The sequence below is a fragment of the Scyliorhinus canicula genome, chromosome 15, assembly GCF_902713615.1.
Source record: "Scyliorhinus canicula chromosome 15, sScyCan1.1, whole genome shotgun sequence".
Classification (NCBI taxonomy): domain Eukaryota; kingdom Metazoa; phylum Chordata; class Chondrichthyes; order Carcharhiniformes; family Scyliorhinidae; genus Scyliorhinus; species Scyliorhinus canicula.
This window is the reverse complement of record NC_052160.1, coordinates 112753747-112775725: the sequence shown is the minus strand read 5'-3', so window position 1 is coordinate 112775725 and position 21979 is coordinate 112753747. Positions and strand designations below refer to the sequence as shown.

The window sequence follows — 21979 nt, the reverse complement described above, 5'->3', positions numbered from 1 at the left end:
GAATGTCTGCTCCAGTTATGACCCCTTAGAAGAGGCCCATAATGAAAAATGGGTTTTGAAAAGATTGTCCCGCGCTTGGGAACAATCCGTCCAAGGCAAGGTTAAAGTAAAGACCCCAGAAGAAGCTCAGGCTGCAGCAGATATACAGGCAGTAAGAGCGCACCAAAACCCCGCATGGGTAAACGAAGGAAAGAACAGCCCCCCACAGAAGTCGCAGGAATGTTATAACTGCGGACAGTTAAGGCATTTTGCTAGGGAATGCAACGGCCCGCAGAAATCTCAGAGAGGCCAGCAGACAGGCACTCTGACCAGGAACAAGGCAAAGCCAATACACAGTATAGAGACGCAGTCAGGAGAGACCAATGTGGACGGAACGGACTGACGGTGTTCAGGCTCCCCCACTTGGGTCTGTGACACCCTCTGGGACCGATCCGGAAGACCGGTGGTCACAGCAAAAATTAGAGGGAAGCCCATAGAATTACTTTGGGACACAGGAGGGTCCCGCACTACCATTAATTCCTCCACTACAGCACAGGCAGACATGTGGCCCACTAGAGCTTCAGTTACACTCAACGGATTTACAGGTCACTCACAGCAGGGAAACATTACAGCCCCTGTATGCATCCAACTAGGGAACATCTCCACCAGACACCCCGTTGTTTTAGTTAATCTGCCCCACACAGCAGAACACGTACTGGGCATTGACTTTATGAATGCCCACAGCCTGTCGTTCGATCCAGTCAATCAATGTGTCTGGAGAATGGCAAAATCTGACAGAGCACCCGCAACTCTCACAGTAGGAGAGTATGTAAACAAGATTAGCGCAGTAGGCGACTATTGTTTTGACCCGACCACGCTTAGCACGGACAAACAGGTTAGGGCAGTTTTGAACAGACACAGGACAGCATTTGCCAGTCACTGGCACGACTGCGGCAGAATGACTGGACAAGTTCAAGTTACTGGACCTGACCCGAGACCACAGAGACAGTACCGATTTCCCCTAGAAGCAGAGGGAGAAATTGGAAAAGTTATAGAGAGCTTATTAGAGCAGGGTGTACTTAGGACAGTAGCCTCAACTAATAATGCACCTATTTGGCCAGTGAGGAAGCCCGACGGATCATGGTGTCTGACCATTGATTATCGGGAACTCAACAAAGTAACCCCAGCAGTAGCCCCCATTGTAGCAACAAGTCCCGAGACCATGCTCAAACAGGGACTCCACTCCAAATATTTCACGGTATTGGACATTAGCAACGGCTTCTGGTCAATCCCATTGGCAAAGGCGTGCCAGTACAAATTTGCCTTCACATTTAAAGGACAGCAGTATACGTGGACATGCCTCCCACAAGGATTCCACAATTCACCCTCCATTTTCCACCGACAGCTGGCAAATGGATTAGCAAAATTTTCCCGACCCGAATGTCTGGTACAGTATGTGGACAACCTATTACTGCAGACAGACACCAAGGCAGAGCACATCATGCTTCTGGCCGAGCTCCTGGAAATTTTACAAGACATTGGATGTAAAGTTAACCCCAGAAAGGCCCAGATATTGGAGAATCAAGTGATGTATTTGGGTACGGTCATCACACACGGCAAACGCGAGATAGAGTTCAAAAGAATTGACTCGATCGTCAAATTGCCCCTTCCCCAGAATGTTTCAGCCCTCCGGTCGTTTTTAGGACTGGTTGGGTATTGTCGGAACCATATTGATGGTTTTGCGACCAAGGCAGCCCCACTCTCAGACCTCCTTAAGAAAGCATACAGAGGCTGTGGAAGAGTTGAAGAAAGCCCTCAGCGCAGCACCCGCGCTACAAGATCCAGACCAACTCTCCCCCTATGCAATAGAGGTAGCTAGCACCGATCTGACCCTCTCGACCGTGCTCCTTCAGGAACAGCACAAGCAGCTACGACCGGTGGCTTATGCCTCCAGACTTTTAGACCCCGTAGAACAAGGATTTTAAGCCTGCGAGAGGCACCTATTAGCAGTATTTTGGGCAGTTCAGTACTTCTCGTACATTACCGGACTCAATCCCATCACCATTTTGACCGAGCACACCCCCACACAGTTACTTTTAGACGGTCGACTGAAGGACGGTTCAGTGAGCCAGATAAGAGCAGCTAGGTGGACACTACTGTTACAAGGACGGGACATAACAGTTAAACAGACCAAAACACACACATTTTTAGCAGACAACCTACAGTATCCAGGACAACCCCATGAATGCGAGATAGTAGCACCACTACACAACACAGGACCATTCATTGCCAAGACGCCCCCCCAGGAAGATAGGGAATTCAAGCCAGAGCCCCCAGCACACAGACACGTGTGCCCCATTGAAAATATATGTGGACGGTTCATCCACAGTTTTAGATGGAGAATGCATCACTGGATGTGGGATTTATGTGGAAGATGCGCAGGGACGTGCTTTAGAGGAGATATCTCCAAAACTACCAGGTCACTTAGGCGCGCAGGCAGCAGAGCTCACGGCCATTGCATACATAGTGGTCCACCAAGATTCGTTCCCCAGCCCCGCAGATATATACTCGGACAGTTTATATGTTTGTAACATCCTGACAGATTTTCTACCCCTGTGGAGGACAAGAGGTTTTGTCTCCGCAGACGGGAAGCCCCTTCCATCAGCCCCATTACTCTGCCATATCCTAGAGAATGCAAAGGATAGGACATATGGTATTATTAAAGTTAGAAGTCACCATAGGGCATCCCTCCCTGGAAAGGTAAAAGCCGACGCACTGGTTAAAGCAGGTTCCAGGCGAGGTCACTTTTGGACACCCCCAGCTAGCGCACCAGCTAGCGCCCCTGTGAGTTCAGTTCAGGTCTCACAGACAGAGATAGAAGATTTAGTACAGGCACAGAAGCAGGACGAAAATCTCCTGGAGATTTTTAAAGGAAACTTTGTGGCCCAGTACGATAGATTCAAACACGCTTTGACCACACATGAGGGTGTGATCATAAAAGATAAATTGTATGTGGTTCCTGAACAGGACAGAAATCAAATGATTGCCTTATTCCATGATAGTCATGGACACCAAGGGATCGACCCTACCACAACACACCTTAGACAACTCTGTTGGTGGCCCAACTTAAGACAAGATGTTACCCACTACATAGAGAACTGTTTAATTTGTGCACAGAATAACCCGGAGAGGTATTCAAAGAAGGCACAACACAGCCACACTCGCCCCGTTAATGGCTCCTGGACAAACCTCCAGATCGATTTCATAGGTCCATTGCCCCCTTGCAGGAATGGCTATAAATATGTTCTGGTGGTCATAGACACCTTGACCAAATGGGTAGAGGCATTCCCTTCACGCACCAACACAGCAAAGACAGCTGCAAAGATCCTGACCCACCACATCTTTACGAGATGGGGACTCCCCAGAAGTATAGAATCAGATCAGGGATCTCATTTTACAGGACGGGTCATGAAGAACGTCCTGACCATATTCGGAATAAAACAGAACTTTCACATTGCGTATCACCCCCAGTCAAGCGGGATAGTAGAACGCATGAATCGGACTCTAAAATCGACCCTTAGGAAGATGGTACAGGAGAACAATTCGACTTGGGATTCAGTGCTCCCATTCGCACTAATGTTCATACGAAATACTGTTTCATCATCTACAGGTTTCACCCCACACACACTCATGACCGGACGCCCTATGAAAGGATCAGAATTCCTTTTAGGACTCGACATGACCAGCCCAGAAGTGACGGCCCTCACACACGAGAAAGCAGTTAAACAACTAGTTGAGACTGTAAGGTCTGCTCAGTTAGCAGCCGCAGTAAAATCGGGTAAAAGGAGGAAACAGAGCAGGGCCTGTTTCAACAAAAATGTCCATATCACAGAATTTCAGGTTGGGCAACAGGTTATGCTATCTGTTTATAACCCCAGCACGTTTTTGGCACCAAAATTTTCCGGCCCGTACTCAATTTCGGACAAAATCAGCCCCTCGGTATATAGGATAAAGTACCCCAACGGTAAGACTGCGTGGTTCCACATTAACCAATTAAAGGCTTATGGAACACAGTCCAACCACTCGCACCATGTCCTGCTAGACGCAGCAGAACACCTCGCTCCGTCCACAAGAGACATATTTCCACCCTCCCCCTCACAGACCAGTTCCTCATCGGACTCGACCTCGACTCCGCCCACTGACTCCAGACCATGCCCCGGAACGCCCACAAGCTGCCACAGCAGAGACAGTGACAGTGACTGTGAGACTGAGGACAGCCACAGCACTCCACCCTACAGCCCCCACTCCACCGACTTCGACCCCGACTCCAGTGACCCCATGGAGATCACCTATATTAATAATCCAGACCCACACCCAAACCCACCACCCAACACTGACGACCCCGACAACGCTCCTTCAATTTTAGACCCCACGATTTGGCACAGGGACAATTCTTGGAGACTTGTCCGCAACGATGAGAGTGACCCCCGGTCACACAATGCGAAAATTGCATGCCTGATCCATACAAGGGTATGGGATCCGGGAGAAGAGGACGACTTGATGTCTGACTCACGACACGGCAACCCCTTTGCGACCCTGTTCGCAGAGAATGAAGAGAAGTGAGTTGTCCAGATGATGTAAAAAGAGGAACCGCTTGAGCGAAGCGCTGTCCTTTCTGATGGAACCTGCACTTATGTTTGTTTGTATGTTTGTTAAATGTTTGATTTGGAGATTGGCCACTTGCTTTTCAGCCGAAAAGCTTGTGACCACCTCACATGCATGTTAGTTTGTCCACAGATATTTCTGAGAACTTGACTCAGCTGAAATGTCTGGAGCCCAGCTCAACGTTTCACTAGGAGCATCTTGGCTCCTCCCTTTTTTTAGGTGCCCCTCTATTCCGGTAATAGAGGCTGCAATTCCACTATGACTACATTCTTGCCCATTCATTTCAGGTTGCTCAGGCAGTGGAGAAACGGCATTGGGGACCCGCCTGTCTGAGGACCACCCCTTTGGTCAGCTAAGCTCGGGTACAGCACAGCACGCCCTACCCGGGGATCCCATTCAATTCTTACCCGTCGCGGCTCACACGCAACTCATTCGACTTTTCATTTCTAAAGCTTGGTTTCATTTTGTTTAAGGTAGCCCTTCGGCCGCCACTCCATATGCTATTTACATCCAGGAACATTTTGGGGATGGTAAATTGCAACACTCGGCGAGACGGCTCGCACTGGTTTAGTAGATAAGTATATGTCTGGTCCTAAATCCGCTTTTGAAAAAAAAAAATGAGGGAGTCACATGGAGGTAACCATCATAAAGGGAAAATTGGAACAAGAGGACAGATATACTTAAAGTCAAGATATTAAGCTGAACACTGACAGATAATATGCTTGATCCCTTAGCTTTCGGACGTTCGGAAAGGAACCGAAGCAACAGCACAGCAAGATCCCAGGAAAAAAGAAAAAGAGAAAAGAAGAGAAGAGACAGAGAAGATGAAGAGCACTCCAATTGCTATGTTTTTAGCTATTGTGGCATCTGTGTGGTTGCGCGTGGACGCGGACCCCCTTTCCCACAGTACAACGTTGGCTACCACCCCCAGCCCAGTCAATGGTAACAGTACCCTGACCTGGTGTACCAAAGTTCTGACATGGTACTCCTTGTCGTATGTAATAGAATCACTTTTGGTGATTGCAGTCCTATGTATTATAGTCCAGACCCTCAGGATGAGGAAATGGAGAAGGAGAGCCCACCGCTCCCATGCCTCAACAGTGTACAGAGTACAATCCCCTATTTTCGGATTCCACCAATCCCCCCAACCCCTTGATGTGTAATAAAGGATTTAATTTTGATACGATCTGTAAATAAAGACTTTTGTGGATGTATTATAATGTTCTGTGCTCGACTGCCGAGTCAGAAGATGAAATGTAAAGATGCTGTTGTATGAATGAGTAAGGGTTTACAATGTTGTAGAATGTTTAAATATGAGATGAGAGTAGTTTATTGAGATAGTTAGAGGTTCCCGATTCCAATTGGTAATGCAGGTCCCCTTTGACATAGCGCCAATCAGAAATTGTTAGTTAAATTTTTTTTTGCCATAGTTGAGGAAAGGATAGAAGCCATGGAACTCGCTGAGGTCAGGTGACCCAAATACACCGTACTTGGGTGATCCTTCATGATTTCTCATGAGGATCACAAGGAGGGAGTGTAGCCACCAAAGTTGGCCATTCCCTAAATACAAAATGGAGGAACGCAAAGCATACAGGTTAAAAGGGACAATGTTTGCAGCACTAGCAGGCTGCACCAAGCAAATGTGGATTCTGTCTGCTAAGAGAGCAGACAGCACCGAAACGAACATTCCGCATACTAATGAGGCAATCTCCAGGATAGTTAACATAGTAATGGAATGATCCCAGGGACAATGGACACAAATGGGGAAGTAAGTGTATGGGAAACCAGACACCCCGGCACCAGCGGGGTCCGAAAACAAAGCACCTAAAAGCCCACCCAGTAGCCAAGGAACAGCCTCAGTATTGGGGGGATTCAAACATATCGATTGGGAAGAGACCCAATCGATTCCGAGCAGGTAAAGGGGTCCGCCCAAAGGGGCGCGGATCCCTGGGACCTATAAAAGACAGGTCCCACACTTAGTTCATTCTTCTTGTCCAGCCCTCCTCTCTTCTTAAACCAGCCCTCCTCTCTGGACCAGCATCTCAACCAGCTTTTGCCAAGAAGCCCTTGAACGAGAGAGAGGAGAGGTTTGGGACAGCAGCCACCAGCAAGTAAGTGTCTCACAACGATCGCTACCAGCGATAGACACTCCTGACCCCTTTTTAACCCATACCAACCTGAAGTCTGCAGACCAGAGCAGAGCAAGAGGCCTTGTCCCCTGATCCGGCAGTTCCTTCGAGATAAGTATTGGTTTATTTAGCGGTAGGAATAATTTAATCCTCTTAGCGTGTGCATGGGTAGGATTATAATTGTATTGTAATAAACTCAGTTGTTTGAACTTACTAATTGGTGTATGGTTTTATTGCTTTGAACTTAACCTTGAAACTTGTGGCGGTATCTTAATGATACCTGGCGACTCCAGAGCTAAGTAAAGAAACAGAGCCAAATTGAGTGTTAAGCACACTCACCCAGAACGAGCAATAACATGCATAGGAAAGCCCATACCAGCCTCCCCGAACAGGCGCCGGAATGTGGCGACTGGGGGCTTTTCACAGTAACTGAATTGAAGCGTACTTGTGACAATAAGTGATTATTAAATCAGTTATTATTAAAAAGCTACAAAAACATATACATTTGTGCCACAAGCAAAATAAATAATTTATCGACTAACTTGTTAAGCAGTTCATGATCCTGTTAAATAACACTCCAGGCTGCCATTCTGTGTTATTCCTATAATATTGTTGGGAATAAGAGCAGCAGCTTGTCAAACCTGCACTACCATTCAGTACCATCATGGCTGGTCTCGCTCAACTTCATTTTCCTTCCAAATCCCCATGTCCCTGGATACCCTGATAAATCAAAAATCTATAAACTTCAGTCTTGAGCACATTCAATGTGTGAATTTTAGAGCCCATTTTCTAGTGTTAGGTGAACAATACAGATTCTCCACAGTCCAATTTGACCCCTGCCAATACCTCTGAGGAGCAATTCCAGTTCTGTTTGGTTTTGCTCAGCAGCTGTAACACACACAAAAGTCAACAATTCGTGAAAGAAAATATTGTGAAGGTACACTTTATTACTCTTCCCAAACAAAAATCTCGGGCTGGATTCTCCGTCCCGCCGCGCCACATTTCTGTTTCACCCCGCCGGCGGGATACTCCATTACGCCGGCTGGTCAATGGGGTTTCCCATTGTGGGGCAGCCCCATGGTGTCGGGAAACCCCCAGGCTGTCAGCAAAACAGCGCATTCCGCCGACGGAGAATCCAGCCCCTCTTATATTTGAACAAAAATGAAAAATACTGGAAACACTCAAAAGATCAGACGGTGCCTGTGGAAAGGCACAGCATTTAAAACGCATTTCGATGAGCACATGAAACACCGTAACATGCAATGCCATGGAACAAATTCTGGCAAATGGGATTAGAAGGTGCTTGATGGCCGGCACAGCCACGATGGGCCGAAGGGTCTTTTGCTGTGCTGTAAAACTCTATGACTCTATGACTAAGAGAGAAGTTAACATTTCAGGTTTTGGCACTAGGGTACAGCCAAAGGACATCATTTAAAAAGTTACAGGATGAGAGGAAGGAGAGAAAACAGACATACTAGCTAAGTGAGGTGGGGTTAATGAAGTTGAAATTAACCTGCCTACCTCCCAAATCCCTAAAGCATTTATACACATGCTGGGTCTTGTTTGTTTATTTTGTTTTTCTCATTATACTTACTATTTTCTTTGTTAATATCATTTGTACCATTCAACCATTTCCTGTTCAGCATTATGGCATTTTTAAGTCATTGGCCAGGATTGTCCACTCCTGTTTTTGGCGGGTGGGTTTGGCATTGGGAGTGGAAAATCCTGAGAGATGTCCAAAGTGCATTTGACGTCAGCAGAAAAGTGTGACGTGATTGTCCCCACCCCACCCCCAGTTTCATAATGAGTTCCCGAACGTTCAACATCCGGAACATTATATCCATACATTGGTGTATCACTATCAATCTCCAGGACAGCATGGTGGCGCAGTGGTTAGCACTACTGCCTCACAACACCGAGGACCCAGGTTCAATCCTGGCCCTGGGACACTAACTGTGTGGAGTTTACATATTCTCGCCGTGTGTGCATGGTTCGCACCCCCACACCCAAAGATGTGCAGGGTAGGTGTAGTGGCTGTGCTAAATTGCCCTTAATTGGGAAAAAAAAAATTGGATATTCTAAATTTTTTTTTTTCTAAATCATTATCAGGCCTCTACATCTGAATCATCCCTTTAAGAAAGTCCATTTGCGTCTGTGGTGATATGAGTGGGAGCACTGCCATTGGTTTCCCATTGGCTCTGGCTGGTCATGTGCCTCTCGTCTGATTGGCTGGGACTAGTCATGTGACCAATTGGTCGAGCGGCTAGTAGACCCCACCTCCGAGGCGGGGTATAAGTACCCAGGTTTCCCGACAGTTGGTCTTTTTCTGTAGTCGACCACTGGGCTAACAACTAGCTGATTAAAGCCACAGTTTGGATCTTCATCGTGTCTAGCATCCAATTGATGTACATCAGCGTCGGCATGAGGGAAGATCAGGGTGAAATCTAACTGTTTTCTCAAGGCGTGCACCTGGTGAGCAAACCTCCCAGAGGGTGAGTACATCGTTCAGGGGGCGAGGTTATGACAGTGCCAGGAAGAGGTTATATGCTGGTGGCAGGGGCAGGGCGGGAGGGGGGTGGGCGCAGAAACAGTTACAAGTGGACTTTTGTGCACTGGGGGGGTCTTTTAAAAAGGTACATTGATCTTCAAATAATTAAGTTGTTAGTGGTACAGGGTTAATCAGAGCCCACCCAGCCAGCATGATGTCATGGGACCCGCTTTTTTTTCTCTATGTCCAGAACAATATGGCGGAGAGAGTTGCTGACACCGCGTTTACCACCTGCTACCGGCCAATATTCGGGAACATTTGTATATCCATGTGTGTGTTGCTTTCCCCCTCCATTGTTCTGGCTCTCCTTAAATGCCAATCATCGGTAATATCTTTCAGTTTGGACAATACGTCCACTGCTGAAATGATAACTTTCTTGTACAGATGTTGCCTGACCTGCTACGTGTATCCAGAATATTCATTCACTGTTTCAGATTTCCAGCACCTGCAACTTCTTTGCTTTCCATATGTCAATCCTTCTTTGTGTGGGTTGAATGCTATGTCTTCATCATGACAGTATTGGTGAATACATTATGAGAGAATTGAGTATGTATCTTACAGGCTTACTGATCTCCCTGGCAACGGAATGTGGCGACTAGGGGCTTTCCACAGTAACTTCATTGAAGCCTACTTGTGACAATAAGCAACTATAATATTATTATTATTATATTAACTTAGGATGACTCCCCAATGCTGTCAGCATGGTAAGGTGACATCTTTTGGAGTGAGGTCACTTGTTTTTGTTCAAGTGGAAAGCAAATACTCTATGCTGCTGTTTGAAAAAGAGCAGGCTTGTTCTCTTGGTGCCCCCTACCATGATTTAACCCTCAACTCCCACCATCAAAAAAATAATTTGGTTTTAGCATTTAAAGGACCTTTCATGAATTAGTGGGCTGTGTCAATTCTTCTCTCTTTAAGTGATGCATTTTTCTTTGTAAATTTGCTCAAAATGTTCTCATAAATATTCCACTTCTGAAACTCTTTGGTTAGATAATGTTTAATGTTTATTAATTCCTTCCATAACAAAATCAGTAAAAGAATTTTCATTTTAAATATTGTCACTAAGAGGTGCTTTATGTCAAATCATGATTTTTAATCCACCGGCTGGAAACAAATTAAAATTTTAAAAACAAACTTTTTTTAAAAGCACACAGATTAAGGGTGACTTGAGATCACAGTCAATGATGACTAGCCCAATTTGAATTACTATATGTTCCACATTCCAATTCAGTGGAATGGAAACATTCTGTCTGAAAAACCCATCAAAGACAATGATTTTAGGGATGTGTAATGAACTCACAATTCCTGTCTCATTAACAAGGCACCTTTGAGGGCGGCACGGTGGCACAGTGGTTAGCATTGCTGCCTACGGCGCTGAGGACCCGGGTTTGAATCCCGGCCCTGGGTCACTGTCCGTGTGGAGTTTGAACATTCTCCCCGTGCCTGCGTGGGTTTCAGCCCCACAACCCAAAGATGTGCAGATTAGGTGAATTGGCCACGCTAAATTGCCCCTTAATTGGAAAAATAATAATTGGGTACTCTAAATTTTAAAAAAACAAGGCACCTTTGGCAATTACCTTACGTATTCAACTATTGGAGATGGACCATTAACACTCATCACTTGGACAATGGGATCCTGACTAAGATAGAATTCCAGATATGAGTTAATCAAGTGACCCTTGCCTTGCATGAACAATGGCCTTATTTGGATTCATTCACCTGAGGAAGGAGCAGCGCTCCGAAAGCTAGTGTTTGAAACAAACATGTTGAACTTTAACCTGGTGTTGTAAGACTTCTTACTGTGCTCACCCCAGTCCAACGCTAGCATCTCCACATCTTGGATTCCCTTGGCAGTTGGAAAAGGAAGGTCACATGACAAGCTAACACTTTGCATATTATAAGCACCTGTTTTCTCAGTGGAACTGAGGACAAGTAGCTTAGAGAGAAGTCCCACGTGTGGTCCCTCCTGTCAGCCCAGCTAATAATAAGAATCTGTATTGTCACAAGTAGGCTGACATTAACACTGCAATGAAATTACTGTGAAAAGCCCCTAGTTGCCACATTCCAGTGCCTGTTCAGGTACACTGAGGGAGAATTCAGAATGTCCAATTCACCTGGAAAGCTTTGATTCCTGTTGGTTGACTGTGGGCCTCCAGGGACACTTCTGCTGCAAAGTGAGATGGCTTAAAAGAGATTCAACCCATCTCCAGAAGAACAATCAAATCAGTGGGCTCCACCTTCGAGTCAGAAACATTGGGACAATCAAAGGAAAATCGGAAGTCGGCTGAATCACCAGACTACAAACTGTACATTCCTTTTTGATTTTTAATGAACTCTCAATTGGCCAGCCTATCCTCCACAACTCTGTCTTTGTATTTGTGTGTGTGAGAGAGAAAGGGGTGCAGTTTATTATTTAACTTAGATCAGATTTTTCTTTGTTAAACTCTAGAAAACCTGGTCAATTGATTATTTAATGATCTCTTCATGTGAGAAGTTAAGTACTCATTGAATTGCAAAGTATACCCTTCTCAAACAAAAAACTTGCTGCAGTCAAATGAGGAATGAAAAATGAAAATCACTTATTGTCACGAGTAGGCTTCAAATGAAGTTACTGTGAAAAGCCCCTAGTCACCACATTCCGGCACCTGTTCGGGGAGACTGTTACAGGAATCGAACCGTGCTGCTGGCTTGCTTGGTCTGCTTTCAAAGCCAGCGATTTAGCCCTGTGCTAATGGGAGTGATGGGAGCCATTTGACCCCCTCCTCATCTGATGTTAACCATATTTATTGGTCCACTCAAACTAATTCTGATAAAATAATGGGCAGGATTTAGTGACTACCCCGCCAAGTGTTTTTTGGAAGTGGAGGCAGCCCACCAGCAGGATCTACCGGTCCCACCGTTGTCATCGGGATTTGCCATTGACAGCACCCCTGGTCACTGGGAAACCCGTGCCCTGGTGTAGGACCGGAATTTCCCAGCAGCATAAACAACCTGTAAATCCCGCCTAATATTTATACACAAACTGTAACAGTTTCATGATAATTCCTGTTCAGACTTCCATCATTGTTAATGATTTTAGCAAAATATACAAAACAGCCAATGTTCAATTTTAAATGCTTTTTATGTCTGCATAAAATTGTTTTTCTATTGCAGGATATGCCTGGGCTGGTAACGAGGAGGTGTTAAAGAAAGCTGATGTAACTCAGCCAGATGGCAATACTGAGCTCATTCGACCCAAAAAGTTGAATAATCCTGTGAAAGATTCTAAGAGTTATCTCGAACTCCATCGTGAATTAGTGTTCAGCCACAAAAGGTGAGCAGTAGAATGATTTTCAAAACAAACCTCCTCATAGAAGTTGTAAACTTTACTTTTGGTGTAAAGTTACCCGTCCCCAGTTAATCAGAGCTAGCAGTGCCATTGCCACAAATTCTATACAATTAACATTGACTTCATCTCCTTCTCCGGTCATTGTTACAGATTAAACCAGACTTATCACAACCTTATCCCAGATCTACTGGTCTCCTGGGGGTCGTACACCTAAAGATGTGCTGGGGGACACCCCCAAAATCCCAACAACAGGACTCCATAGAATCTCCTGGAAAGGTTCCACTTGTGTTGGGCAATTCCCTGCATCAGGAGTCCTGCGAAACTCTGAGTTGGGAGACATCGGATGGTTCCGATTTATTTATCGGAATAGTTCCCCAGGATAGGATAACATGATTTAAACCAGTTCTAACTACTGCCTCCCTGACTCCTCACTGGACTTCCTGACTACATCCGGCCACCCCTCTTATCCTCCAGACCACCCCACCATTAGGGAGACTAACAGTGGACATGATGTTAGAAGAAATCAACAAAAAGAGTTAGAAAGGAGGACAATAATTGATAAAATAATCAAACGTAGAGCAGAATAAAAGCTCTGGTCTGGAGGGATGGCGTCCACATATATTAACAGAAGTTACAGAAGAAAATCAGAGGCATGGTCACATATAACAATTAATCAGAAAAAATGAATAGCACAAGGGACTGGTAGATAGCTAATTCTAACCCTATTTTTAAAGAGGGAGTGGGACAAGTCCAGGGAACTATAGACCAATTAGGTAAGGTCAGTGGTAGCAAAGATAATAGAATACTTATTCAAAAGTTGAAATAGAAACACATCCTCAAATTGGAAACACAAAGATTTCAAAAGGAAAGGGCATGCTTCTTCTTAGCCTTTTCACTCCTCGACAGAGCATAGGCCATGGACAAATTCTCTCCATCTAGTCGTGTCTTGGGCCAAACTCTGCAGTTGTTGCCATGCATAGCCCTCGGCTCTCATCTCCTTTTCTGTATCCCGCCTCCATGTGTTCCTTGGTGTACCTTGCTTTCTCTTTCCTTGTGGGCTCCATGTGAAAGCTTACAGTGTAATGTTGATCCGTGAATTTCGCAATGCATGGTCTATCCAATTTCACTTTCACCTTTTGATGTGGGGGACCATTGGCCTTGTTTTGACACCTCCCAGGGCCTAATATTATTGTCCATGCTTAACCAATCTTATTGAATTCTTTGAAGGAGTATCAGAAAACGTCAGTGAGGGTAACACAGTAGATGTAGCATATTTGGGTTATCAAAAAGCCTACAGTAAGCTTTTGCACAGTAAATACACGACTAAAGTGAAGAGCTAAGGATTAAGGCCTGGGGGGGGGGGGAGAGTGGGGGGGGGGGGGGGGTTCACTGCTGGGACCTCTCTTCCTAACAACTCGTTTTAACAATTTGGATTCCAGAGACAGAAATATAATTTCCTAAATGTTTGGTGACACAAAGTTGGACAGTGTACCATAGAATCCCTACAGTGCAGAAGGTGACCATTCGGTCCACCAAGTCTGCCCCAACCCTCTGAAAGAGCACCGTACTCAGGCTCACTCCCCCAGTCTAGCCCTGTAATACCACCTAACTTCCACATCCCTGGACACTAAAGGGATTTTTTTTTTTAGCATGGCCATTCCACCTAATCTGCACATACAGAGAATAAACATTGCATAAACTGTTCAGTCAAATTGCTTGTGTCTGTCCAATATAATATATCCTCTCCCTTTACAAATATTGCTTACTTCCACTTCTGGAACATTGTCCACATTTGCTCTTCCTCTGTCCATTTGCTGCTCAAACTTTCATCCATGTCACTTCCAGACTCAACTATTCTAATACTCTCCTGGTCAGCCTTCCATTCTCCAACAATGTAAATTTCAGCTCATTCAATACTATTCTCCTTATCTCAGCTCACGTAGCACCCTGTCCTCAAAGATGCACAATTGTCCCCTGCCCCCCAATAGGCTTGCAATTTAAAATTGTCATCCTCACGTTTAATTCTCTTCATGAGACAATTAATCCTGTTCTCTCGACCACTAACATCTTCCAGCCCTTCAAAGCCCCCAGAACTTTATTTTCTGACTTTGATACCTTGTGCAACCTTCCCCCTCCCTTGACTCCTCCACTGATGCCCATTGCTTCAGCAATCTAGGTGCCCTGACCTGACCATCTTTTAGTCAGTTTGCCTAATATCTTCTCTGGCTTGTAAAGCACTTGGATCATTTCATGTGTCAGGGTTTAGATAAAGCCAAACTACAGTCAAGAAGTGTCTATTTAAAGATTGTCACTGTGAATTCCAAGAAAGATGCTAATTGATTTGAGAGGTGATACGCTTCGGATATGGGGTCTTCACTCTCAAACCCCAGTGATTAGACTTGAGTGTATTTGGCAGACTCCAGTTTAGCCATCCATCATTAGACCTGAAAGATTGGACCACAACAAGTATGATCAGGCCTGATTCTCTTCTGCTTTAATGATGCACTTTTACAGACTTCATTAGAAATACAAACAGATTTATCAATAAGAAGAACTGACAGCAGTACAGCAGCCACATGGCTGCACCTAGTCCCCTATATGTCTACTGCCTAAGAGAGGACTCCACCCCTTGAGATGATCACCTACTCGGCACCCAATTGGTCTTCCAAGTCAGGTGACGTCCTACTCTGCTGTGTTGCTCTTAAAGGGACAATCACCACACATCACATCACCCCTCCCTCCTTTACTCTTTTATACAATCTTCAGAAACTACGTTACTCAGTCCTAAACTCTAACTAACCATTATGTACATGAGTTGGACAATCATAAATTGAGTCTTTGGACGGGTTTTTCTGTATCTTCTGGAGCAGCTTAATTCTGTAGACTGAGATGCTGCCACAGGATCAACATTAACAGCAACTGCAAAAACCGGTAACTCTTCTGGCACAGGCAGTTCATTGCGGCATGCTTCCATGGAGACATCAGTTATGCCTATTGCAGGTCGATCGGGTACTTTGCCGTTTAAGGGAAACATTTCCTGGTGGCAACACAGACTGCTGGAGTGACTCTGTTCCTCAAGTGATCCAACTTTTTACGAATAATCTTCCCTGCATGTCTACTTGGTACGGCAGGAGTCTGGTCTCCGAAACAATGATTCTGGGGATACAACTTGATCCACTACCGTGGTTTCATATGATTATTAATATGTTCTTGTTTTTATTGTTGCAGTGCCAACGACTCATTGATGCTATATTGAGACTTGTGTTCTTAAACATGAATACTTTTATTAGTAAGCTTTAACTATGTTATAATTCCAAATATGGTCTTGCCCGTTTTTCTCACAATCTTGGTCTGCCACGTGTGAAGAAATGGTTGCAGTTCTCTGTTTATAATGATTAGGACATGTGATAAACTTTATTCTCTTCCCAGCATTTTAATTCAGCATCTTTTTCATCAACCACTTTATTATATTGGTTCTTGTCCTTTTCCATCCACGTGATCATTTCAGCATTCTTGTTCTGGCACGTAAGTTCAGTTTCTTTCTCTGTCTGAATTACTGACTCTGCTGTCAATTTCACCTCCTTCAGTTAATTTTTCATTGTCAAGCTTAATTCTTCAAGCTCTTATTCTCCCAATTCAATTCCTCACTGGGCTATTCTATTTTTCTAGTTGCTCTCTCATGGAGTTCACCTTATTCTCCAATTGTCTCATTAATTTCTCTTCCTTCTTAACTTCGTTTTGTAAATTTTTGAAACTTTTTTTCAAGTTTAATGTCAGTCATTTCATCTTGTTTTAATGTCTTCTCTAGAGTTTGAATTTTTTTTGCTGATTCCTCGTTATCTTTAATAATTCATAGTTTTCTTTAGATTTCTTTAGTCTTTAATTTCAAGCGTGAATCTATCATGTTCGTACTGGACATATACATTTCACAAATGGAGCCTTCATTTCGACTCGTCTTAAATTCAACGAAACCCTTTTGGCTTCATCGTTGGTCAGGTCTGTCACTGTTTTTTGAGAGTTATCCTCTGGCTGGGGTCTTCTCCAATGTTTCTATCTATAGCCGTTTGTTCCTTCTTTTGGCTGCCACTTTGAGACTGTCATCCTTTCTTTTTCACTGAGTTGTCAGCAACTGTCGGTTTTCTCTATTTTACCCACTCTTTTGAAGTTTTGGTGTGAACCTGGCTGCTCTTCTTTGAACTTTTAACATTTTACTTTTACTGAAAGAAAGCCCTTTTGGCGATCTCTGCAAGTTTTTTTTTCTCATTTGGCTGTTGGGAGAGTCCCTCGGCTGGATTCTCCATTCCTGAGGGTAAGTGCTGACACCAACAGAGGATTCATGGTGTTTCCTGATGGGAAAATGGGCGCGAAACCCTCACCGATTCCAGTACTGGTGAGGGCTAGCACCAGTGCCGCGTGAAATGCCTGCAGAACGCGCAACAATGGTCGAAGAATTGCCGGGTCCTGGGCCAAGCATGCGCAGGGCTGACAAGCCGCACACATCTACCCCCCCCCCCCACACACGCACCGGTCACGCAGGAAAACATGATGCTGGCCACGCTGGACCACATACCCACCCACCCGACCCCACAGCCTAATCTCTGGCCACCACCCACCATTCCTCCCAGCCCTCGCATAACCCCCCCCCCCCCCCCCCCCCCCCGGCCAGCGGCACGGACCTCGGCGGTGTATGGCGGAGCTGGACACTGTCTGCATGCCAGAACGCCAGACGCAATACCGCTGGGACCGTGCCATCGGGATCTCGGCCCATCGGAGAGCTTCACAGGTGGGCCAGCTGATGATGCGCCAACGACATTGCGACTGCGCGCGGCGTGCAACCCGGTGATGCCGATTTGGAGTGGGTAGAGCATTGCGAACCAGGGTCAAAACCGGCGCCTACCCCAATTCCGGAGTCGAGAGCCAGTCTCCGCCCAATCAATGTTCCTGATTTCGGCATCGGGCTAAGGAGAACCCCGCTCCCTTTTTTCTTCCGATGTGGCAGTCTTTTTGTCAATTTCACGCAGAGTCATGTGCTCTCGAGGTCCAAGAGGCCATTAAAAAAAATTGATAACTTCTTTTTTCAAACAGCGTGAGCACTCCTCTGCTTGATTGAAGCCCATCATTGCTGGGATTGCTGCCATGGAACCCCTGCAGTCTCTGCTCCTATTGGGAGCTTGTCAGTTTCAGCCTCTTTATTTTTCCATGCTTCTGGACATCTCACTGCAGCTCCTTGGTGCAATTTCTTTTACTCAAAGCACTGCTACTTCTTCCTCAAAAAGAAACTTTGCATAAACTCTGTTACTTTTTAACTTAAGTGACTTTTTTTAAAAGCACAGCTTTTGCTTCTCAGGGTTTTTTCTCTTGATTTTATATGTTTCTAAACTTTTGACTGTACTAGTCAATTCAGGTTTGTTCTGCGCCTGTCTCTCAGGGTCTGGCAATATCTCAAATGGGTCTATTCACCCATTCGGGTGAGTATTTTGGTTTCACATTTTGATTAAACAGGATACTCACAGGTGTCAGGCCAGAGGCAGTGACTTGATAATTTTATCCTCATCGCCAGATGTACTTTCACAGACTTCATTAGAAACACAGAAGCATTTATTAATAAGAAGAACTGTGCAGCAGCCACACGGCTGCATCTAGTCACCGACATGTTTACCGCCTAAGAGAAGACTCCACGCTGGGGTGATTATCCCTTATGCATTCTAAGCTGTCCCCCAAGCCAGGTGACCCTTACTCTGCTGTGTTGCCCTTAAAAGGATAATCACCATATCTACCTGAACGAGAATCATATATGGGCCCATAAGTACAGAAACAGTTGCAGTTGGCAGCAGCTTGGTTGCTTGTAGCCTGACAACAGATCTCGTGACCTTCGAGCAATGGCAAATTTATTCATTTGTAACTAATTCCCAACTGCCCATTACTCCTCGCTGGTCAGGCAGAGGTTAAAACCTCTCAGGAAATAGGCTACCAGGGCAGAGCCAATTAAAGTGAGTGCATGGATCAAGGTTGTGACTGGGTGTCAAATAGAACTGAAATAGCAGCAATGTTGTTTCTATGTGTTTAAACAGAGCGCTCCAGGAGAACCTGGGGGCAGAGGTGAGTGCAGTGACCATTACTAAGGAGAAGGTTCTGGGGAAACGGAAAGGTCTGAAGTTGCATAAGTTGCCTGGACTGGATGGGCAACACCCCAGGGTCCTAAAAGAGATAGCTGAGGAAATTGTGGAGGCATTGGTGATGATCTTTCAGGAAACACTGGATGCAGGAAGGGTCCCAGAGGACTGGAAAGTGGCTAATGTAACGCCACTGTTTAAGAAGGGAGGGAGGCAGAAGATGGGAAATTATAGGCCAGTTAGCCTGACTTTGGTCATTGGTAAGATTTTAGAGTCTGTTATTAAAGATGAGATTGCGAAGTACTTGGAAGTGCATGGTAAAATAGGACTGAGTCAGCATGGCTTCGTCAAAGAGTGGACGTACCTGACAAATCTGTTAGAGTTCTTTGAGGAGGTAACAAGGAAGTTAGATAAAGGAGAACCAGTGGACGTGATTTATTTAGATTTCTAGAAAGCCTTTGACAAGGTGCCACATAGGAGACTGTTAAATAAATTAAAAGCCCATGATGTTAAGGGTAAGATCCTGCCATGGATAGAGGATTGGCTGACTGGCAGAAGGCAGAGAATGGGGATAAAGGGGTATTTTTCAGGATGTCAGCCGGTGACTAGTGGTGTGTCTCGAGGGTCTGTGCTGGGACCACAACTTTTCACGATATACATTGATGATCTGGAAGAAGGAACTGAAGGCACTGTTGCTAAGTTTGCAGATGATACAAAGATCAGTAGAGGGACAGGTAGTATTGAGGAAGCAAGGGGGGCTGCAGAAGTATTTGGAAAAGCTAGGAGAGTGGGCAATGAAGTGGCAAATGAAAGACAATGTAGAAAAGTGTGAGGTTATGCACTGTGGAAGGAGGAATTTAGCCATAGACTATTTTCTAAATGGGGAAATGCTTAGGAAATCAGCCAGAGGGGTGGTGAATCTGTGGATCTCTTTGCTGCAGAAGGCTGTAGAGACCAAATCACTGAGTGTCTTTAAGACAGAGATAGATAGGTTTTTGATTAATATGGGGAGAAGGCAGGAGAATGGGGATGAGAAAATATCAGCCATGATTGAATGGCAGAGCAGACGCGATGGGCCGAGTGGCCTAATTCGGCTCCTATGTCTTGTGGTCTTATGGTCTTATTTCAATTCATAATCATCTCATCGAATATCCCCTCAATATTGGGATATAGGAAAATATACCAAGCAATGATTTTTAATATAATGCAAAATATCCAGCATGTAGCCGCTGGTGTAAATGTTAGCTGTAGCAATATTATGCTCCAACTAACTTCCAAAATTTGGAAAACAAGTGTTCACTTATCTGTAATTGTCACTGTAGTTTAGAGAGTTCGAAGTAGCAAAATTTAGCAAAACAATCCGATGAGCCATTGGTTAAGTTTTTGTTGGACAAAGTTTTGGGTGCTTTTTAAAAGTCAGATACGCATTTGAAGGTTTAAAAGCAAACAACCGCTGAAAAATTCAGTTAGATTAAGATTTAAGGTTGGTGATGCAATCCCACAGGAAGGACCCATTGCCATGGTAATATGATGATTTGCAAGGGCATTCATAGCTGTTCCTTGCCTGTCAAATGTGCCAACGGCCATCACTGATCTATATAAATAATATAATTCTTGCAAAATGGAGTTGCAAATCAAGAATAGAAATTGAGTTACCGTAAAAGCATCCCTTGGAAACATGATGGCACTGGAATGGAGTGATTAAATGCATAACAACAGTCCTTATCTAAACAATCATCTGGTGCAACTGGGTGTGACTCTACCTTCATATTGGTGAATCATCTATGAAGAGCAAAATTAATTAATAACATGCAAGAGCTTTCTTAATGCACTGTACTGCACGGTGAGCATGAAACATGTATTCACTCTATATTATTGCTATGCCAAGTAAAAGTCGTTAACAAAATAAAGAAAACACGACTTTTCATTTTTAACTTCAGCCTGAATTTAAAAATTCAACTTTGATCTTTAAGGGGCCATTGACTGAGAAAAGAACCCTTGAAAGACAGTTCAGAATTAGACAACCTCTTCCTTTTTCCTCTCTTAGGGGTTTTCTGTTGCAGAACAAGCCCGAACTTGAACGGGTGATGATACAAAGAAAATACGACTTGCTAAGAGAACAGGAGAAAGCTGAGCAACCAAGAACAGATTTTGAAGAGGAACTGAAGAAAAGATACCAGAAACTGCAACAGGTGCGCTTTACCCATTTTTACCATCTCACAAAATCTCATATCATTAATCCGACATCAACTACCACAGTTTTACAACACTGTTGTCCAACAGAAATCACTGACAACCACTATTGTAGCTAGGTTGACACAGTTTTAGACACGTGCAAGAACTCCGGTAGGAATAGGAAACATCTTGCGTGCCCTTACACAAAACAGATAATTGTACTTCACTTGTGTATGGTCACTTAACTAACAACTATCGTCACTCACTAACCAGTAAAGCAGTAAGAAAAATGGGTGCGGGGGGGGAGGGGGTGACTCTTACTCTCTGCTTTTTGTCTTACCAATTTACCAACAAATACACAATGAAGTAAAGGTTCACATGGTCAAGATTCCTCTTGCTTCCATTGACAGCAATCCGAGCGAATCAGCTTAATCGATAGATCGTGGCGTTTTAAATGTGAGGTAATATCCAAAATCACTTATGTCGTGTTTTCTACAATATTTCCAATTTGGTTCGAAAATCAGACCCCATCCATAAAGCTGGCCATGCCCCAGTCACAATGACAAGCACACCATAAAAGTCTTTTACATAAAAAGCAATATTTAACTTTCTGGCGGTGCACTGTGAAATTTTGTATTTGCTGTTATACAAATGAGTTTTTAATGGAAGTTTGAAGCAAAACCTAAGAGCACAAATTCGAGGGCCCATTCCTGATTGTGCTCAAAGCAAAAGCTGTACCCTCACATTCCTTCATTAAGCAAATGTAACAACTGAGATAATGACCTGGATTTTCACCAATTCGGCTTGACTCAGCAACTCTTTAAAATGGCGGGTGGGACCCAATGCAGCAATTCCTGCTCCCATTCCTGTTTCTGGCTATTTTCACCGACGTGCAATAAGGGTGTGGGAGGCCAGCCCATATAGAACACTCACACCACTTGCCAACTCCATTGTGAGGGTGGTAGTTCAATACCTCTGCAATTTTTATGGAGCTGAACTCTTTTGGTAAGCATACGTGATTCATGGCCTCTCAGAGGAGGCA

At 44.6% G+C, this 21979-nt stretch overlaps 1 protein-coding gene and 1 long non-coding RNA gene across 2 annotated transcripts in view; one reads left to right on the top strand and one right to left on the bottom strand.

Moving 5' to 3' along the window:
• LOC119978138 overlaps positions 1 to 21979 on the bottom strand; it is a 106392-nt gene that overhangs the window by 43677 nt on the left and 40736 nt on the right. The window lies entirely within an intron of this gene.
• The window catches only part of LOC119978137 (protein FAM107B-like), an 81207-nt gene that overhangs the window by 43794 nt on the left and 15434 nt on the right, over positions 1 to 21979 (top strand). Inside the window, exons 3-4 of the mRNA XM_038819563.1 lie at positions 12475 to 12634; positions 20810 to 20954. Coding sequence (XP_038675491.1) covers positions 12475 to 12634; positions 20810 to 20954 — 305 coding nt within the window. The remainder of the gene's footprint in view (positions 1 to 12474; positions 12635 to 20809; positions 20955 to 21979) is intronic.